At 47.2% G+C, this 13,417-nt stretch overlaps 4 protein-coding genes across 4 annotated transcripts; 2 read left to right on the top strand and 2 right to left on the bottom strand.

The window, feature by feature from the left end:
• Nucleotides 1–431: 431 nt before the first annotated feature.
• GLAREA_05376 (ATPase of HSP90 chaperone/DNA topoisomerase II/histidine kinase) lies at nucleotides 432–5,055 on the top strand (the record flags this gene model as incomplete). The annotated part of the gene is made up of 4 exons (XM_008078665.1): nucleotides 432–2,294; nucleotides 2,428–2,460; nucleotides 2,540–3,987; nucleotides 4,035–5,055. The coding sequence occupies 4 exons, from the start codon at nucleotides 432–434 to the stop codon at nucleotides 5,053–5,055; spliced, it is 4,365 nt and encodes a 1,454-aa protein (XP_008076856.1).
• Nucleotides 5,056–5,969: 914 nt separating this feature from the next.
• Nucleotides 5,970–7,370, top strand: GLAREA_05375 (uncharacterized protein; the record flags this gene model as incomplete). Its single annotated transcript, XM_008078664.1, has 1 exon — nucleotides 5,970–7,370. One exon carries the CDS (start codon nucleotides 5,970–5,972, stop codon nucleotides 7,368–7,370), a length of 1,401 nt encoding a protein of 466 aa, XP_008076855.1.
• A 305-nt stretch (nucleotides 7,371–7,675) lies between these two features.
• On the bottom strand, nucleotides 7,676–11,093 carry GLAREA_05374 (uncharacterized protein; the record flags this gene model as incomplete). The annotated part of the gene is made up of 4 exons (XM_008078663.1): nucleotides 7,676–7,907; nucleotides 7,977–10,784; nucleotides 10,840–11,025; nucleotides 11,077–11,093. The coding sequence occupies 4 exons, from the start codon at nucleotides 11,091–11,093 to the stop codon at nucleotides 7,676–7,678; spliced, it is 3,243 nt and encodes a 1,080-aa protein (XP_008076854.1).
• A 469-nt stretch (nucleotides 11,094–11,562) lies between these two features.
• On the bottom strand, nucleotides 11,563–12,927 carry GLAREA_05373 (Thiolase-like protein; the record flags this gene model as incomplete). Its single annotated transcript, XM_008078662.1, has 4 exons — nucleotides 11,563–12,574; nucleotides 12,622–12,697; nucleotides 12,758–12,807; nucleotides 12,863–12,927. The coding sequence occupies 4 exons, from the start codon at nucleotides 12,925–12,927 to the stop codon at nucleotides 11,563–11,565; spliced, it is 1,203 nt and encodes a 400-aa protein (XP_008076853.1).
• Between the last annotated feature and the right edge of the window lie 490 nt (nucleotides 12,928–13,417).

The raw sequence follows: 13,417 nt of genomic DNA, 5'->3' as shown, positions 1-13,417 counted from the left end.
CTTTGTCCTTTCAACCTGACAAAAGCTTCATCTCTCTTCACGCGTTTCTCTACTGTACTATTGCACCTCTTTCGATTTTTGATTCGCTACATCTGCTTCGTAATCGCGGCTGCTAGCTCTGGTCGTTTTGTTTGCCAATTATTCGCTAGGATTCCAGTGTTCTAGATTGCAGACTACCATCCACCGGCGGTGGGGCAAGAAACCTAATTCTCGACCGGTTTAGAGGAAAACCTCATTCTCTCCATCCTCATCATTCAACGTCTGTCGCATCTCGTGGATGCTAAACAACCACCCCTTGATACATCTCCCAAGATCCGCTGAACTCATCACAGACCTTCCCGCACGTGTGCTCGCCATGTCGCAGTAGCACTGGTGTCTCCACCGCGTCGATTCTGCTCTACCACCTCTGTTGATGGGCTCGATACCACGAAATGGCGCCTGTCGAAATGCGCCTGGGGGAGCCTCTCCCGTCGTTTGCGGACAACGAGATTCGAAGCCACCAAGACCCTCATGATGGTACGGGCGAACAGGGGGAAGGGGCTGTCTCGCCCCTCAACATGCCACCCGGCCAAATAGACGGACTCGATGCTCTGAAATTGGAGGGCAGTTCATATGAGCGAGGACAATTGCCACATGGAGGCCTGTCCAACAAGAACAGCCTCCTCCATATCGATATGCCACATCTTCCATCCGCAGGAGAGATAGCGTTGTCTGCCATGCAATATCTTCCATATCCGGTAATCATTCTTAATGGGTTCAAGACTTTAGTGATGGCCAATGAAGCCATGGGCAGGTTACTTGGGGTTGAAGACAACAACGATGATAACGCAAGCGACGACGGAACCTCGCCAATGGAAGGTTTGCGAGGCCAAACGTTGAGCCAACTGGGAATAGACATGACACAAGAAGGAAGGCCAGTATGGGTTACGTGGGAAGCATTTTTGGATGGTCTCGCGGATGATACTGGCGTTCATACAGAGACAGGCTCGACGGACAGGTCTGATGCAGGAGGAGGAGACCAGACTCCAACGAATGAGCGCGCAGAACCCCTTCCACAAGCAAGCGCAGCTGATAAACGCACTGCAACTGTTCACGATGCCGTTGTGGAAGTAGTAATCACACATGGAAACGTCGCCGCGTGGAGCTCGAGTCGAACCCCGAAGTCCCTTGTGGGTAAGTACACGAATGCGAAGATGATCATCACCGTTTTTGAGATTGAGGATGATAAATTTTTCACTCTGTCTTTCACCAGCACCGAGACGACGAAAGTCAACCTACCATCATCGAAAGGGCAACAAAGACAGGTCCATCACCAGGGACAGAAGCAGCGTCTTGCAAACTCAAATTCTACATCGCGCTCAAGCCCGTCCTCCGTGTCATCCGGAAAGAGCTCGAATCGGGGGAGCAGTAGTAACTCTTCCGCAATTACAAGCCCAACCAACGCCCCAATGTCAAACAGCCCGTTCCCTCCGTTGGGTCCACCTTCAAGATCAGGCATATCCAGCGCGCCTTCAAGCTTACAGAAACTTATAACTATGAAAGACGCTCTGCTCGACAACACAGAAGTTCCTATTTTGGCTATGTGGAAGGACCAGAGTCTCACGATTCCCAACAAGGCTGCACGGCGCTTATTTCATCCTACTGCTGATCTCGAAAATGTGAAGGATGGAGCTGATCTGGTGACTAAATGGGTCCTCTGGGACGAGACATTTACAACCCAGCTTGATCCAGAGGAATATCCAATCTCGGTACTGGTCAGAACGCAACAAGGCTTCTCTGGCCGAAAATTTGGCCTGATCGATCCTGACACTAATGAAAAGACTGTTTATGATGCCCTGGGTGAAGAGATTAGGGACGAGACCACAGGTGAGTTCTTGGCTGGCGTAGTTACATGTCGGGACATAACCGACACAATGCGCGAAATCAACGAGATCAAAGAGAAGGACGAGCAAAGATTTGAGATGATCTGTGACAGTCTGCCTCAAATGCTTTGGACGACAACACGGGACGGATCTCATGACTGGTTCAGTAAGCGCTGGTATGAATATACCGGACTGTCTCCGCACATATCCCACGGTCAGGGTTGGAGACTTCCGTTCCATCCTGAGGACATGGCAGCTACCGCACGGAGATGGGAGCATTCGCTCGAAACCGGAGCTCCATACTCAACCGAGTACCGCTGTCAAAGCAAAGACGGAGAATGGAGGTGGATGCTTGGTCGTGCTCTACCGATGAGGAACAAGCATACGGGAGAGATTGAGAAGTGGTTTGGAAGCTGCACTGACATCCATGAGGTTCGTATTCTCTTGAAACCCACTGGCTCCACCTTACAATCAGCTCAATGCTCAGCTACATCCACTGAAGGACTGTTTTTTGGCCCTTCCAGTAACGATGCACAATCCCGATCAAGCTAACTTTGATTGCTAGGCCGTTGAATCTCGATTCGCTGCTAAACGTACCGTGAGTTGTTCATTCCTTAACATTCCTCCAAGCATATGTGGCATCTCTCTTTATTAGGGCTACTGCTAACAACAATTAGCGGCAACAATTATTGTCAGTGATAACTCATGCCCAAGTGACGCTGTTTTCGGTAGATCATAATCGCAACTTGACTCTTCTAGAGGGAGCTTTCATTTGGGATCTCGAGAGCGACTTCGGCTCTGGAGATGAGAGTAGTGGGCCCTCGAAGCGGGAGCAATATCTGGGAAAGAACGTCTATGATGTCTTTTTCCAGTCCAAAGACGGTTCCAGAGGCGAGGTCGGGCCATCCTTGCAGCCCATTGAAGACATATTGACTGGGAAAACTATGGAAGATGTCCAGGAACATACCATCGACGGAAGATGGTATCGAACAAGATTTGTACCAGTGCTTGGAAAAAAGGACAATGGAGGTCGAATTAACGAGGCTTTCATTGACGGAGTGATTGGAGTTAGCATGGACATCACCGAGATCAAAGACCGAGAACTTGAACTGCAGGCGCAAGAAAAGGAAAATACAAGGCTATTAGCAAACGAGGCTGCTGCCAAAGAAGCCAGTCGATTGAAGAGCCAATTTCTTGCAAATATGTCCCACGAAATTCGTACACCTATAGCTGGTGTGATTGGTATGGCGGAACTTCTTGCCGACACGGATCTCGATGAGGAGCAGCAAGAGTGCGCCGAGAATATTCAAAGGTCGGCGAACGGCCTACTTACGGTCATTAATGACATTTTAGATTTCTCCAAGGTTGAATCCGGTCGTCTAGATATCGAGGAGGTCCAGTTTTCTCTATCAGTGGTCGTTAGGGATGTTTCCAAGATGCTTGGATTTGCTGCGGAGCGCAAGAATCTTATATTCGAGTCTGATATAAACGTCGGGCAAGATACAGATTTGATCGTTATGGGAGATCCAGGACGTGTCAGACAAATCATTACCAATTTGCTCACGAACAGCATCAAGTTCACGAGTGAAGGTCATGTCAAATTCTCAGTTCTCAAAGCACGAGAAACGGCTGAAGTATTCGAAGTAAAATTTGTTGTTGAAGATACGGGTATTGGTATCGAAGAAGAAGTACGAAAGCGGTTATTCCAGCCTTTCAGCCAGGCAGACTCCTCGACAGCCAGAAGATTTGGCGGTACTGGCCTAGGTCTTACAATCAGTAAAAATCTTGTTGATCTGATGCACGGTCGAATCACTCTCGAATCAACATTAGGCAATGGCACAACTGCAACGTTTTGGATTCCATTTAACAAGCCACAGTACCACGATGGGTCGACAGGCTTGATCGACCTTGGGAGTCTTCCCGATCGCCTTCAATCCGAAATGAGCGTTTCTTGCAATAGTTCCGACTACGAGCAAGCGGTAGGAACCCCGCCTGCGTCTGCAAACCCTATGGATGGGACACTTCGTCATCATAAAAGGCCAGTATCGGCTGCCATGACACCACCTGGGCTTGAGTTGTCGGCGGAGGAAAGAAGCCAGATCAAGATTCTGCTTGTGGAAGACAAGTAAGTCCACCATTATCCACAATAGAATTGAGCTAATCAGAATTTAGTGCTATCAATCAGCAGATTGCTCTCAAGACCATTCGGAAACTTGGCTTCGTCGTCTCCGCGGTTTGGAACGGTAAAGAGGCACTTGACTATCTCGAAGCAGCAGACTCGCCAAAGCCACCTCATCCTAAGCCTGATATCATTCTCATGGACGTGCAAATGCCAATTATTGATGGCTACCGAGCCACACATTTGATCAGGCACCACTCACCTTATAATGTTATGTCCCGTGACATTCCAATCGTAGCCATGACGGCGTCAGCGATCCAGGGCGATCGCGAAAAATGTAAAAAGGCTGGCATGGATGACTACCTTTCCAAGCCAGTGAAGGGCAAAACACTGGAGAAAATGCTTGTACGGTGGGCTATTAGTAAACGAAACCCCAGCACAGGGGGCGAGCACCTGTTTGACGGAAGTGAATGCTCTGAGCCTGGGGAGCACAACTGCGGCACTGCGGCTATTCCAATATATGGACAAGGTAAAAAGCTCGACAAGATAGAGGATACAAATAGCGATGAGAGTGCTTCCCCATCACCATCTCCACCGATTCAAAATACTCGACCTACGATAGGTGAACGTCAAAATTCTCATCGACTCCGACTGCCTGGCCCAGAATCTGAAGCGGATCGGGCCGAGCGCCGTGAAGAAGCTGAAGAAAAGGCTACTTCACTCCGAGACGATAAACTCGTCGAGGCAGGAGGCCTTACAGGAGAAAAAGTTCATCATGATGATCTCGTTCCATCGCAAAAGTTGACGATCGAGAACATTGGGAAATTGGATAATGAAGCCAAAAAGCGCAACCCTCGTATGGATAAAATGAAGGATAACGACAAGTCAAATGAGGCTGGAGATGGCAATAGCAGTCTTGACGCAGAAGATGGAGATGATGACGGAGTTACATCAAGTGACGAGGTGAAAAGGAAGGGAAAGAATGGCAATGGAAATAGTGGAAAAGGCTTGCGACCACCTATCTCCAGAAGGTGGAAGGATAGTGATCGGACAGTTACTGCGACTTCGCCTTGAAGGCTTGAAGACCCATCAAGGCCACTAGAGCGTGGAAGGCTCATATTCTCAATTCGACAACTGGCGTTGTCATATACGCATATAATTATGGTAAATACGGTTCATGGGTACAAAGGTTCATCACATTTTGCTTATTTGTGGACGGCGCTCGGTGGCTATGGCTGTAAAAGATATGACACTGTTTTTCGGTAAAGCTTTTGCTAACAGTGCAACGAGATCGGGGTTCAGGATTACAGAGTAGATAGACATTTATCGGTATTAGCCGATTTGGAGCGTTTGAAAGTTGTACATATGCATGAGATGGAGTACTTATTAGATCGTTGGACAAAACACAATATGAATTACATGAAACTTTATTTTTTCACCAGTGAAGAGGTGATCAGAATGTGATGTTGCATGGTCTTCTTCCTCGCTAATAGACTCGATGAGTGTGTGCTGCCGATTTATAGCTGGAGACTTGGGACAAAGGCTCCAAGAAAAACACGTAATGGCTGGCCTGTTTCTAGGGTTAAGATACTTGTCTCTGTCTGATCTTAGGGCTATAGAATACAGTCACCACTTTCATATGGTCTTGTATGCCGATGATTACATTAGAAATCTAAAGTGTGCGATTTGTCTTAAAGATGAGTTGATGTACAGTTCATAACATGTTTGTCTCCAGAGGGTACCTCATAATCGCTTATGCAGCCGTACTTGTAATTTCAACAAAGGCCATAGTGTAACGCTTTGTTCTGTCTTTCTTCTCACTATCTTACATTCTGATGCCCTATATTAAGAAGGAAAACAGTGGAAATCTTCATCCAGTTAGTGTTCTGTATCATCACCTCTCTTAAGAAGTAATTTCCTCAACTTCTCTCCTTCTTCTTTCTTTTCCCCCTTAGACAAGCAACATACACCAAAAGTACCACACCGAGATGCCTCACGTACAAAACATTCTGACAACGCCTTCTACTATCGACATGGTAAAGGAAGACTTTCCACTCCACAATGTCTGTACTAGAGACAAAGCTCGACTGACTTTTGGTGTAGAACTCGAAATGGCAATCGCAAGTCTCCCAAACTCGAAGGAGGATCCTTCTCCAGATGATCCGCGAGACATTAGATGTCTTACGCCATCAAATTCGGGTTGGACACATCCTACTCAGCCAAAGATCTTCTACACACTTGACCACATAGCCAGGGTACTGACAGAAGCAGGAATACCATCCTCTCCAGAAGGTGTGCAACCACCACCACCCAAGAGTCACTGGGTTGTTGCGGAGGACAGCACAATTCTAGCTCCACACTGCACAAGTCCCCATGGTAGTTTCGTCGAGCCAAACAGCGCTGAAGAAGATGAAGCAGCTATGTACGACTACAAAGGCATCGAAGTCATCACACCAGCATTCTTCTACTCGACAGCAGCCCTCAACGCAATTCGACAGACCTGTAAGTTCCTAACCTCGACCTTCCGGATAAACACCAACATCTCCAGCGGCCTCCACGTCCACGTCGGGAACCAAAGCCAAGGTCTGTCTTTCAAAACAACCCGGAATCTATTCGCTACAGTCCTAACCTTCGAGCCTCAGATCGATCAAATCCACGGGAAATACCGACTACGAGATAACCATCACACTCGAGGTCTTCGTGCACACTCCGAGCTCCATACGCTCGTCGAAAACGAGGAAGACGTCGCGAAAGCAGGTCTCTACCATCTCATGCACAACTGCAAGAACAAGGAAGATCTAGCCGAAGCGACGAAAGCCGAAGGTAACTCGGGCTGGGACAGTAGAATGGGCTATAGCATGAGCAACCTAATGAGCAACGACGGAGACGGGAAGATCACATTCGAGTTCCGCCAGCATATCGCGAGTGTAGATCCCGACGTCGTGGAAAACTGGACGAGATTCTGTGTCGGGCTGGTGGAGTTCGCGGATTCAGTTGACTCAGCCGTGCTCGAGGATTTTCTGTCTAGACATATCGGTGATACGCCCGAGACGTTTGGGATTGGGAAGGTTTGTGCGGCTGTCGGGCTTCCGCATCTAGCTGAGTACTACACGCAAAGGGTGAGAGAGCAGAAAGCTAGAGATGCGGCAACGGAGAGGGAGGAGTGGATTGCTGCCAGAGAGCTGGAGAAGCGGAATGCTCAAGCTAAGAGGGAGCAGGATGCTGAGGCGAAGAAAAAACGGGCAGCTAAGAAGAAACCGTCTTTCTTCTCACTGTTTCGCAGACGAGCAAACGACGCTCCACATGTTGAGGTCGATCCAAGACTAATTCACCATATGACAGGGGAACCGACTACTTCTTGGTTGGAGTACCCGATGTCGTACCTCTGAACGGAGCAGATGTATGATCTTACGAGATACGATCTATGACATTACGAAACACGTATGACCTTACGACATACGTATGAAACTTACGAATTACGATCTTACGAATAAGCCGTCTGAGATGATCCTGTTGACTAGGAGATTCTCGGATCGAGGTCAAGAAGTTAACGAGACACTTACTTGACTTCCCACTATCATTGAACTGTAGCATAGGTACAGACTGTCTCTGACATCAGTAACCTTCTACACGTTACCATCATTGTAAAAATATGTACATATTATTAATCCAAACACCGCACCGCCCCAAAATTTCATGATCTTGACTTTTTACTACCTTTCCCCTCTTTCCTTGCTTTTTTGCTCACCTTCTCTCTATCACCTAACTCCTTTTCGTAAATCTCCGCTGCTGTTTCACCGGCTTTTCGCTTCTTTTCTTTGGTGCTCTTGACGCTTACTACAAGATTCTTGTTGCCGGCTTTAGTGGCGGCGAGGACTTGTTTCTCTGCAGACGCCCAGCCAGGAGCTCCTTCTTCAATCTCGTATCTTGAGACAAGTCAGTATGCATGGGTATTTCAGGGGCTGTAGGATGATGTTGGGTGGTTGTGAACTTACTGGTCCAGAGGTAGGGCATCTATCAGTTCCCTCTGTTTCTCCTTCAAAGCACGCATGGCTTCATCGCCACCTTCCTCAAGCTCGTCTTCAAGTCCAATCTCCAATGGTGCAAACCGCTCATCAACGATCTCATCATCCATTGCGTTATCTGCATCTGCTCTACTGACTCCCAGATTTTCTCTCGCAGGGAGGCTAGCTTCAGCAGCTGAATCGACTAAAGAACGGAAATGTGAACTCATTTTTCGCATGATCTTGATGAACATTGCGAGCAGCTGAGAAGAGGGAAGGGAGAGTTCGGCTTCCAAGACCGTAAGGTCTTTGTGTTGGAGGCCGACAGCTAACAGGATAGACTTTTGGATTCCAGTAAGCGAGACGTCTGGATCGAGGCGCGAAGTGAAATAGAGGTTAGAAAGTTTGGGGACGAGATCAAGAATGACATGATAATCGAGCATATTATTTGCATAGCTTTCTAGTCGCTTCAGATCGAATGGCGAAAGAAGGCTGGTGAGTTCGGAAGATGATAGGGGTGCTGGAGCGTATGAGGAGTCGAGCTTAAAACCGGCTGTAGAAGACTGGTCTATGCTCAGCGCGAGGACTGAAGGAAAGGCGTGGAAGTTGTATGACAGGAGTGATAGGAAGCGATTGTGGAAATCGCGGGTAAAGGCACCCAGCCATGAGGGATCGGGTGAGCTAGAAAGAGGTCGGATCATTACGCAGGTATGTTCGCCAGTCAACTCATTGGCGGTCTGGCGAAGATAGACGGGAGCAAACGACGACTTCTTCCAAAACTTATGGAGGGGCTGCGTCAGACCATAACTGACACCGACATAGTCCAAGGCCGATGGACGTCTTTCTGATAGCTTTGAAAATAATGGCGGCATTTTCCGGATGTCTCGAACTTTAATATCATCATCAAGGAGTGAAGCATTTGCCAGCTCGGCATCGGTGACTCGAGTCATTGTTTCTTCTACCTCAACACTGGAATCTTCTGAAAGATTTGCAAATTTGCCTTCGTAGAAGTCGTTAAGCAATTCCAGCGCTTTGCTTCCGTACCCCATCTGTGTGTAATCGGGATTCGTGGCTATTCGTACAATTCGAGCACCTGAAAGACCAGCAAATTCCTCATCTTGAAATTGCTGACTGACTATCCAGGGGATGAGGTCACCAGCAGCTCTCTTTCCTCTACTGAGACTATTCAACACGCTCTCCTTGCTGATCTTTCCTTCCAGAGCTACTTGAATGACACAAAGTGGTTCAGGCAAATGCTTGCTGTCTTCTGCAATTGGTGGAACGAGAACAAAAAGCTGATGAGCAGGTGCATCACTCATTAATTGAAGGTCATCCGGCGAATTCTTGTAATGACTCGCGACATACAGAGCAACCATCTGTTGTAAGAACTTCTCCGAAACGTCGTGGAAAGAGAATAGCGTATCCCGGTTAACTTGGAGGAGTTGACACTGAGAAGGATCTGGACATCCCTGAGCAGTGTTAAGTCTTGATCTAGGTAATGTCGCATCGAGGCAGAGAACAGTGTTAAGCCACTTCTCTACTAAGTCTCCTTTGGCGTATCGAATAGGTTCGGCCAAGGTAATTTCCCGCAATGTACGACCTCCTGAAAAACTTGAATCGGCCGTCTTCGAAGCTTTCCCAGTTGATCGATCTGCAACCTCCGCATCCCCTGACTCTATAGCCTTTGAACCGCCTCTTGACTGTTCGCGAAGTTGCTTGATCAATTTTAAGGAAAGAGATCTACCAGTTCCTTCATATCCATTAATAGTTGAAGCCATAAATACAAGATATGGTCCCATCAACTTTCGTACCAATGGCAATGGTATCGCTGCCGCTTCATCAATGACAAGGAGCTCGGCTTGGCCCAGAACATGAGCATCCTGCGGCCGGATGTATTGAATGGTTTGACGATGCGCTCTGTGAATGTTTACTCTCACAATCGCCTTGTTGAAATCGGGATTTGTTGACTGAATGATCGAGTAATCAACATGATCCATATAATTGAGCGCATCAAACCCCTTGAAAATGAATTCAAAGAGGGTCTTTAAATTTTCTGGGCTGGGAGACGTAATAAAAATATTGCTGTATCCATGAGCAACCGCAGCAGCAACAGCTACCCCCAGGGCTGCCGATTTGCCTCTACCTCGAGCAGCAGTCAGCGTCACAGTGCTCTTCAAAGTCTTCTCAGCGATCGCATCCACAAAAGTAAGAAGGGCTTTCGCTTGATCAACGGTCTTTGCTAAAGTGACCAGAGACCCAACTGGCTGCGTGTCCTGTAACGCTTCCTTCATCTCGTCTAATTCTTTTTGTGATTCGGTTTTGGGTTCGTTGATATCCGGAGGAGGAAGAGCCACCACATTTTTACCACCAGATATTGGCAAGACATTGAGTTCGTCATCAATGACCAAACAAGACTCGCATCTGCCTAATGATAGAATAAAGCGCTCGTTAAACCTAGCCGTAACATCGTCATGGGCTTCTGTCCGATATCGCGAATGGATGTCCATGGAAAGTGTATATAGCTGTTTCAAACTGCTCATTCCCTTCAACAGCAATACAACTAGTCCTCCTCCTTCCACTGTCTCGATCGTCCTGGCAAGTAGATTAGGCGTTATGGCTTCGAAATCCTGTAAGATACACATCCCATATGTATTTCCCAAAATCTTTTCCGTCTCCTTGTAGAAAACATATCGGATGTTGTGTAACGAAACGAAGAGCTCGAATGGATCCTCAGTGTTGGCTTCTCGTATTCCGCGTTTTATTTCTTTCTTGATTTTATTCTCGCGCTTCTTCCGATGACTGAAAAGAAATTGAGTCAGTTGAGAAATTGAGCTTGGGTTACCATTGTGTTTACCTAGTGAAATTGAGCAGCTTGTTCTTGTATGCCCATAGCACCGATTTATTCTGCTTCATATCCATACTTGACATTATGTAGTGAAGATGGACGATAACATCCTTTGACCTGTCTCCCACCACAACGACAAAGCTTCGTTTCTTCTCTTGGACCCCATTCCGTATCAGCGCTGGGATGCGCGAGTCTCTAATCCATTGTCAGCTGCCATGCGCAAATCAGCCTCGTTTTCAGTCATACACTGCCTTTTTGACCATTTTGCTGTCTTCTCAGCTCTATAACCCTCTGGAAGGCGACATACACAGTCCAACGTCAAAGCTAATTGATCTGGATGAAAGCTGCTCGATGTCGACTCTGTCGCAAATCTCTCTTCTCTGGTCAACATTTTTTTTAGTGGGGCATGGGGCATTGGAAGCCAGAACTTTATTAGCGTGTCGATAAGATAAGGCGAGGCTGAGAACCAGGCTGAACCCCTCCTTTTCATCGCATCTCCTGTTTGTCTTATATCAAAAGAGCTCTGGTCAGGTCATTATTGAAGGCGTTATATTGCAATGAGAGATTCAAATGCCCGCGAGCATTAATTGTAATGAATTTCCATCATTTCATTTCTATCAGTTGTCTCATTTCCGACATTTCCAGCTTTTAATTACTTCATGATCTCAATTTGTGCATTAATTACTATGCCGTTTGAAACGACCCGCTCATGACTCTCTAAAAGGCAAACATTTACTGCAAAGACTCGATGACAATTGCAGAAGCACCTCCACCACCGTTACAAATACCAGCAACACCAATCTTCGCGTTCTTTTCTTTCAAGACATTGACGAGAGTAGTGACGATTCTAGCTCCAGAACATCCAAGAGGATGACCAATGGCAACTGATCCTCCGTGGACATTGACTTTGGAGGCATCTAATTCAAGGATCTTCATGTTTGCCAACGCGACGACGGAAAAGGCCTCATTAATTTCGTAGAATTCGACGTCGGAAGCATTGATCTTTGCATGCTTAATTGCCTTGGGGATAGCCAATGCAGGTGCCGTAGTAAACTCGCTTGGGGTTTTAGAAGCGTCACCCCATCCTAGAATCTTTGCTAGAGGCTTGAGGCCAAGTTCCTTCAGCTTGGCCTCCGAGACAAGCACGACAGCGGCGGCGCCATCGTTCAACGGAGCCGCGTTAGGAGCGGTGACAGTACCGCCATTAGGCTGAAATGCTGGTCGCATAGCCTTTAGCTTCTCAATGTTGAGGTTCTTAACCTCATCATCTTTTTCAATTTTGATGTTTGGCTTGCCACGGCCTCCACTCACTTCCACCGGAACAATCTCGTTCTTGAAAAGTCCTGACTCTGTAGCTGCCTGTGCCTTTTGGTAGGATTTGATTGCATAGTCGTCCTGCTCATCTCTGGTGACATTGTGATCTTTTGCGCAGAGTTCGCCAGCCAAACCCATGTGCTCCTTCTTGCCGTACGCGTCGGTCAACCCGTCCTTGAGAACACCATCAACCAAAGTCTGATCGCCATACTTTGCGCCATTGCGGAGAGTTGGTAGGTAGTGAGGGACATTCGACATCGATTCGGTTCCTCCAGCGACAATAATATCGGCATTTCCAGTCATAATTGTTTGGGCTCCAAGGATAATTGCTTTCAACCCAGAAGCGCATACCTTGTTGACAGTTGAACAGACAACTTGTTCTGAAAGCCCGCCAGCAAGAGCGCATTGACGTGCTGGGTTTTGACCGAGACTTTCTAATCAGCATTCGTAGGCCTGGTTGACATATAAGAGACTTACTTTGCGGACAAAACATTTCCGTAGAAGACTTCTTCGACATCTTCCGGTTTAATCTCTGGGACACGCTCGACAGCGGCTAATTTTGTGTTAGCTAACGAGTTCTAGGGTGGCAGAGGAAGGAATCAAGAGAAATTACCTTTAATAGCAATTCCACCAAGGGCAGTTGCACTTAGACTCGAAAGAGAGCTACGTCCTGTCAACTTTGCCCCTCCTTTTCTGGATGGCAGAACAAATAACCTACCCTAGAAATGAACCCACTGGGGTTCTGACGGCAGAAACGATGTAAACTGGAGGAAGCGAAGACATGATGATTTGCTTTACAGTTACTCCTGGGGAAAGAAGGTATTATAACTTGAGTGTGCGAGTTCAACGAGTTTGAAAAGTAGTGGGAGTTCAGTAATCCTTCCCTAATTTTTTGTGAAAGGAAGGCTCACCGCCTCCGATTGCGCGGCGCTAATCCAGGGGACGTGCCGGAGGGATCTGGCCGCTCAGGTACCAGTCCAAATTAGTACCAGGTCTTGCGACTCTAGATACATCCTAAAATTTGGTCGAATGGTTCAAATGTGACTATAAAATGTCTGCTATATACACATCATACAGCAGCAGTTTCACTTGCTAATAAGATTAAACTATAGTTATTCAGTGAAGGAAGTTTAAGTTCAGCCCACCTGATTGGTCGATGCTGCAAGGCTGACAGTCACGTGACGTCAACCTCTCAGCGAAGTGAGGCGCGAACTTTTTGTAGCTTGATCGCGGTCAACATTGCAATTGTTCGAAGCAGTCGCATTCGCAATCC

The sequence above is a fragment of the Glarea lozoyensis genome, assembly GCF_000409485.1.
Source record: "Glarea lozoyensis ATCC 20868 chromosome Unknown GLAREA10, whole genome shotgun sequence".
In the NCBI taxonomy this organism is placed as follows: domain Eukaryota; kingdom Fungi; phylum Ascomycota; class Leotiomycetes; order Helotiales; family Helotiaceae; genus Glarea; species Glarea lozoyensis.
Note: the sequence above shows the minus strand (reverse complement) of the source record. Positions and strands in the feature narration are given on the sequence as shown.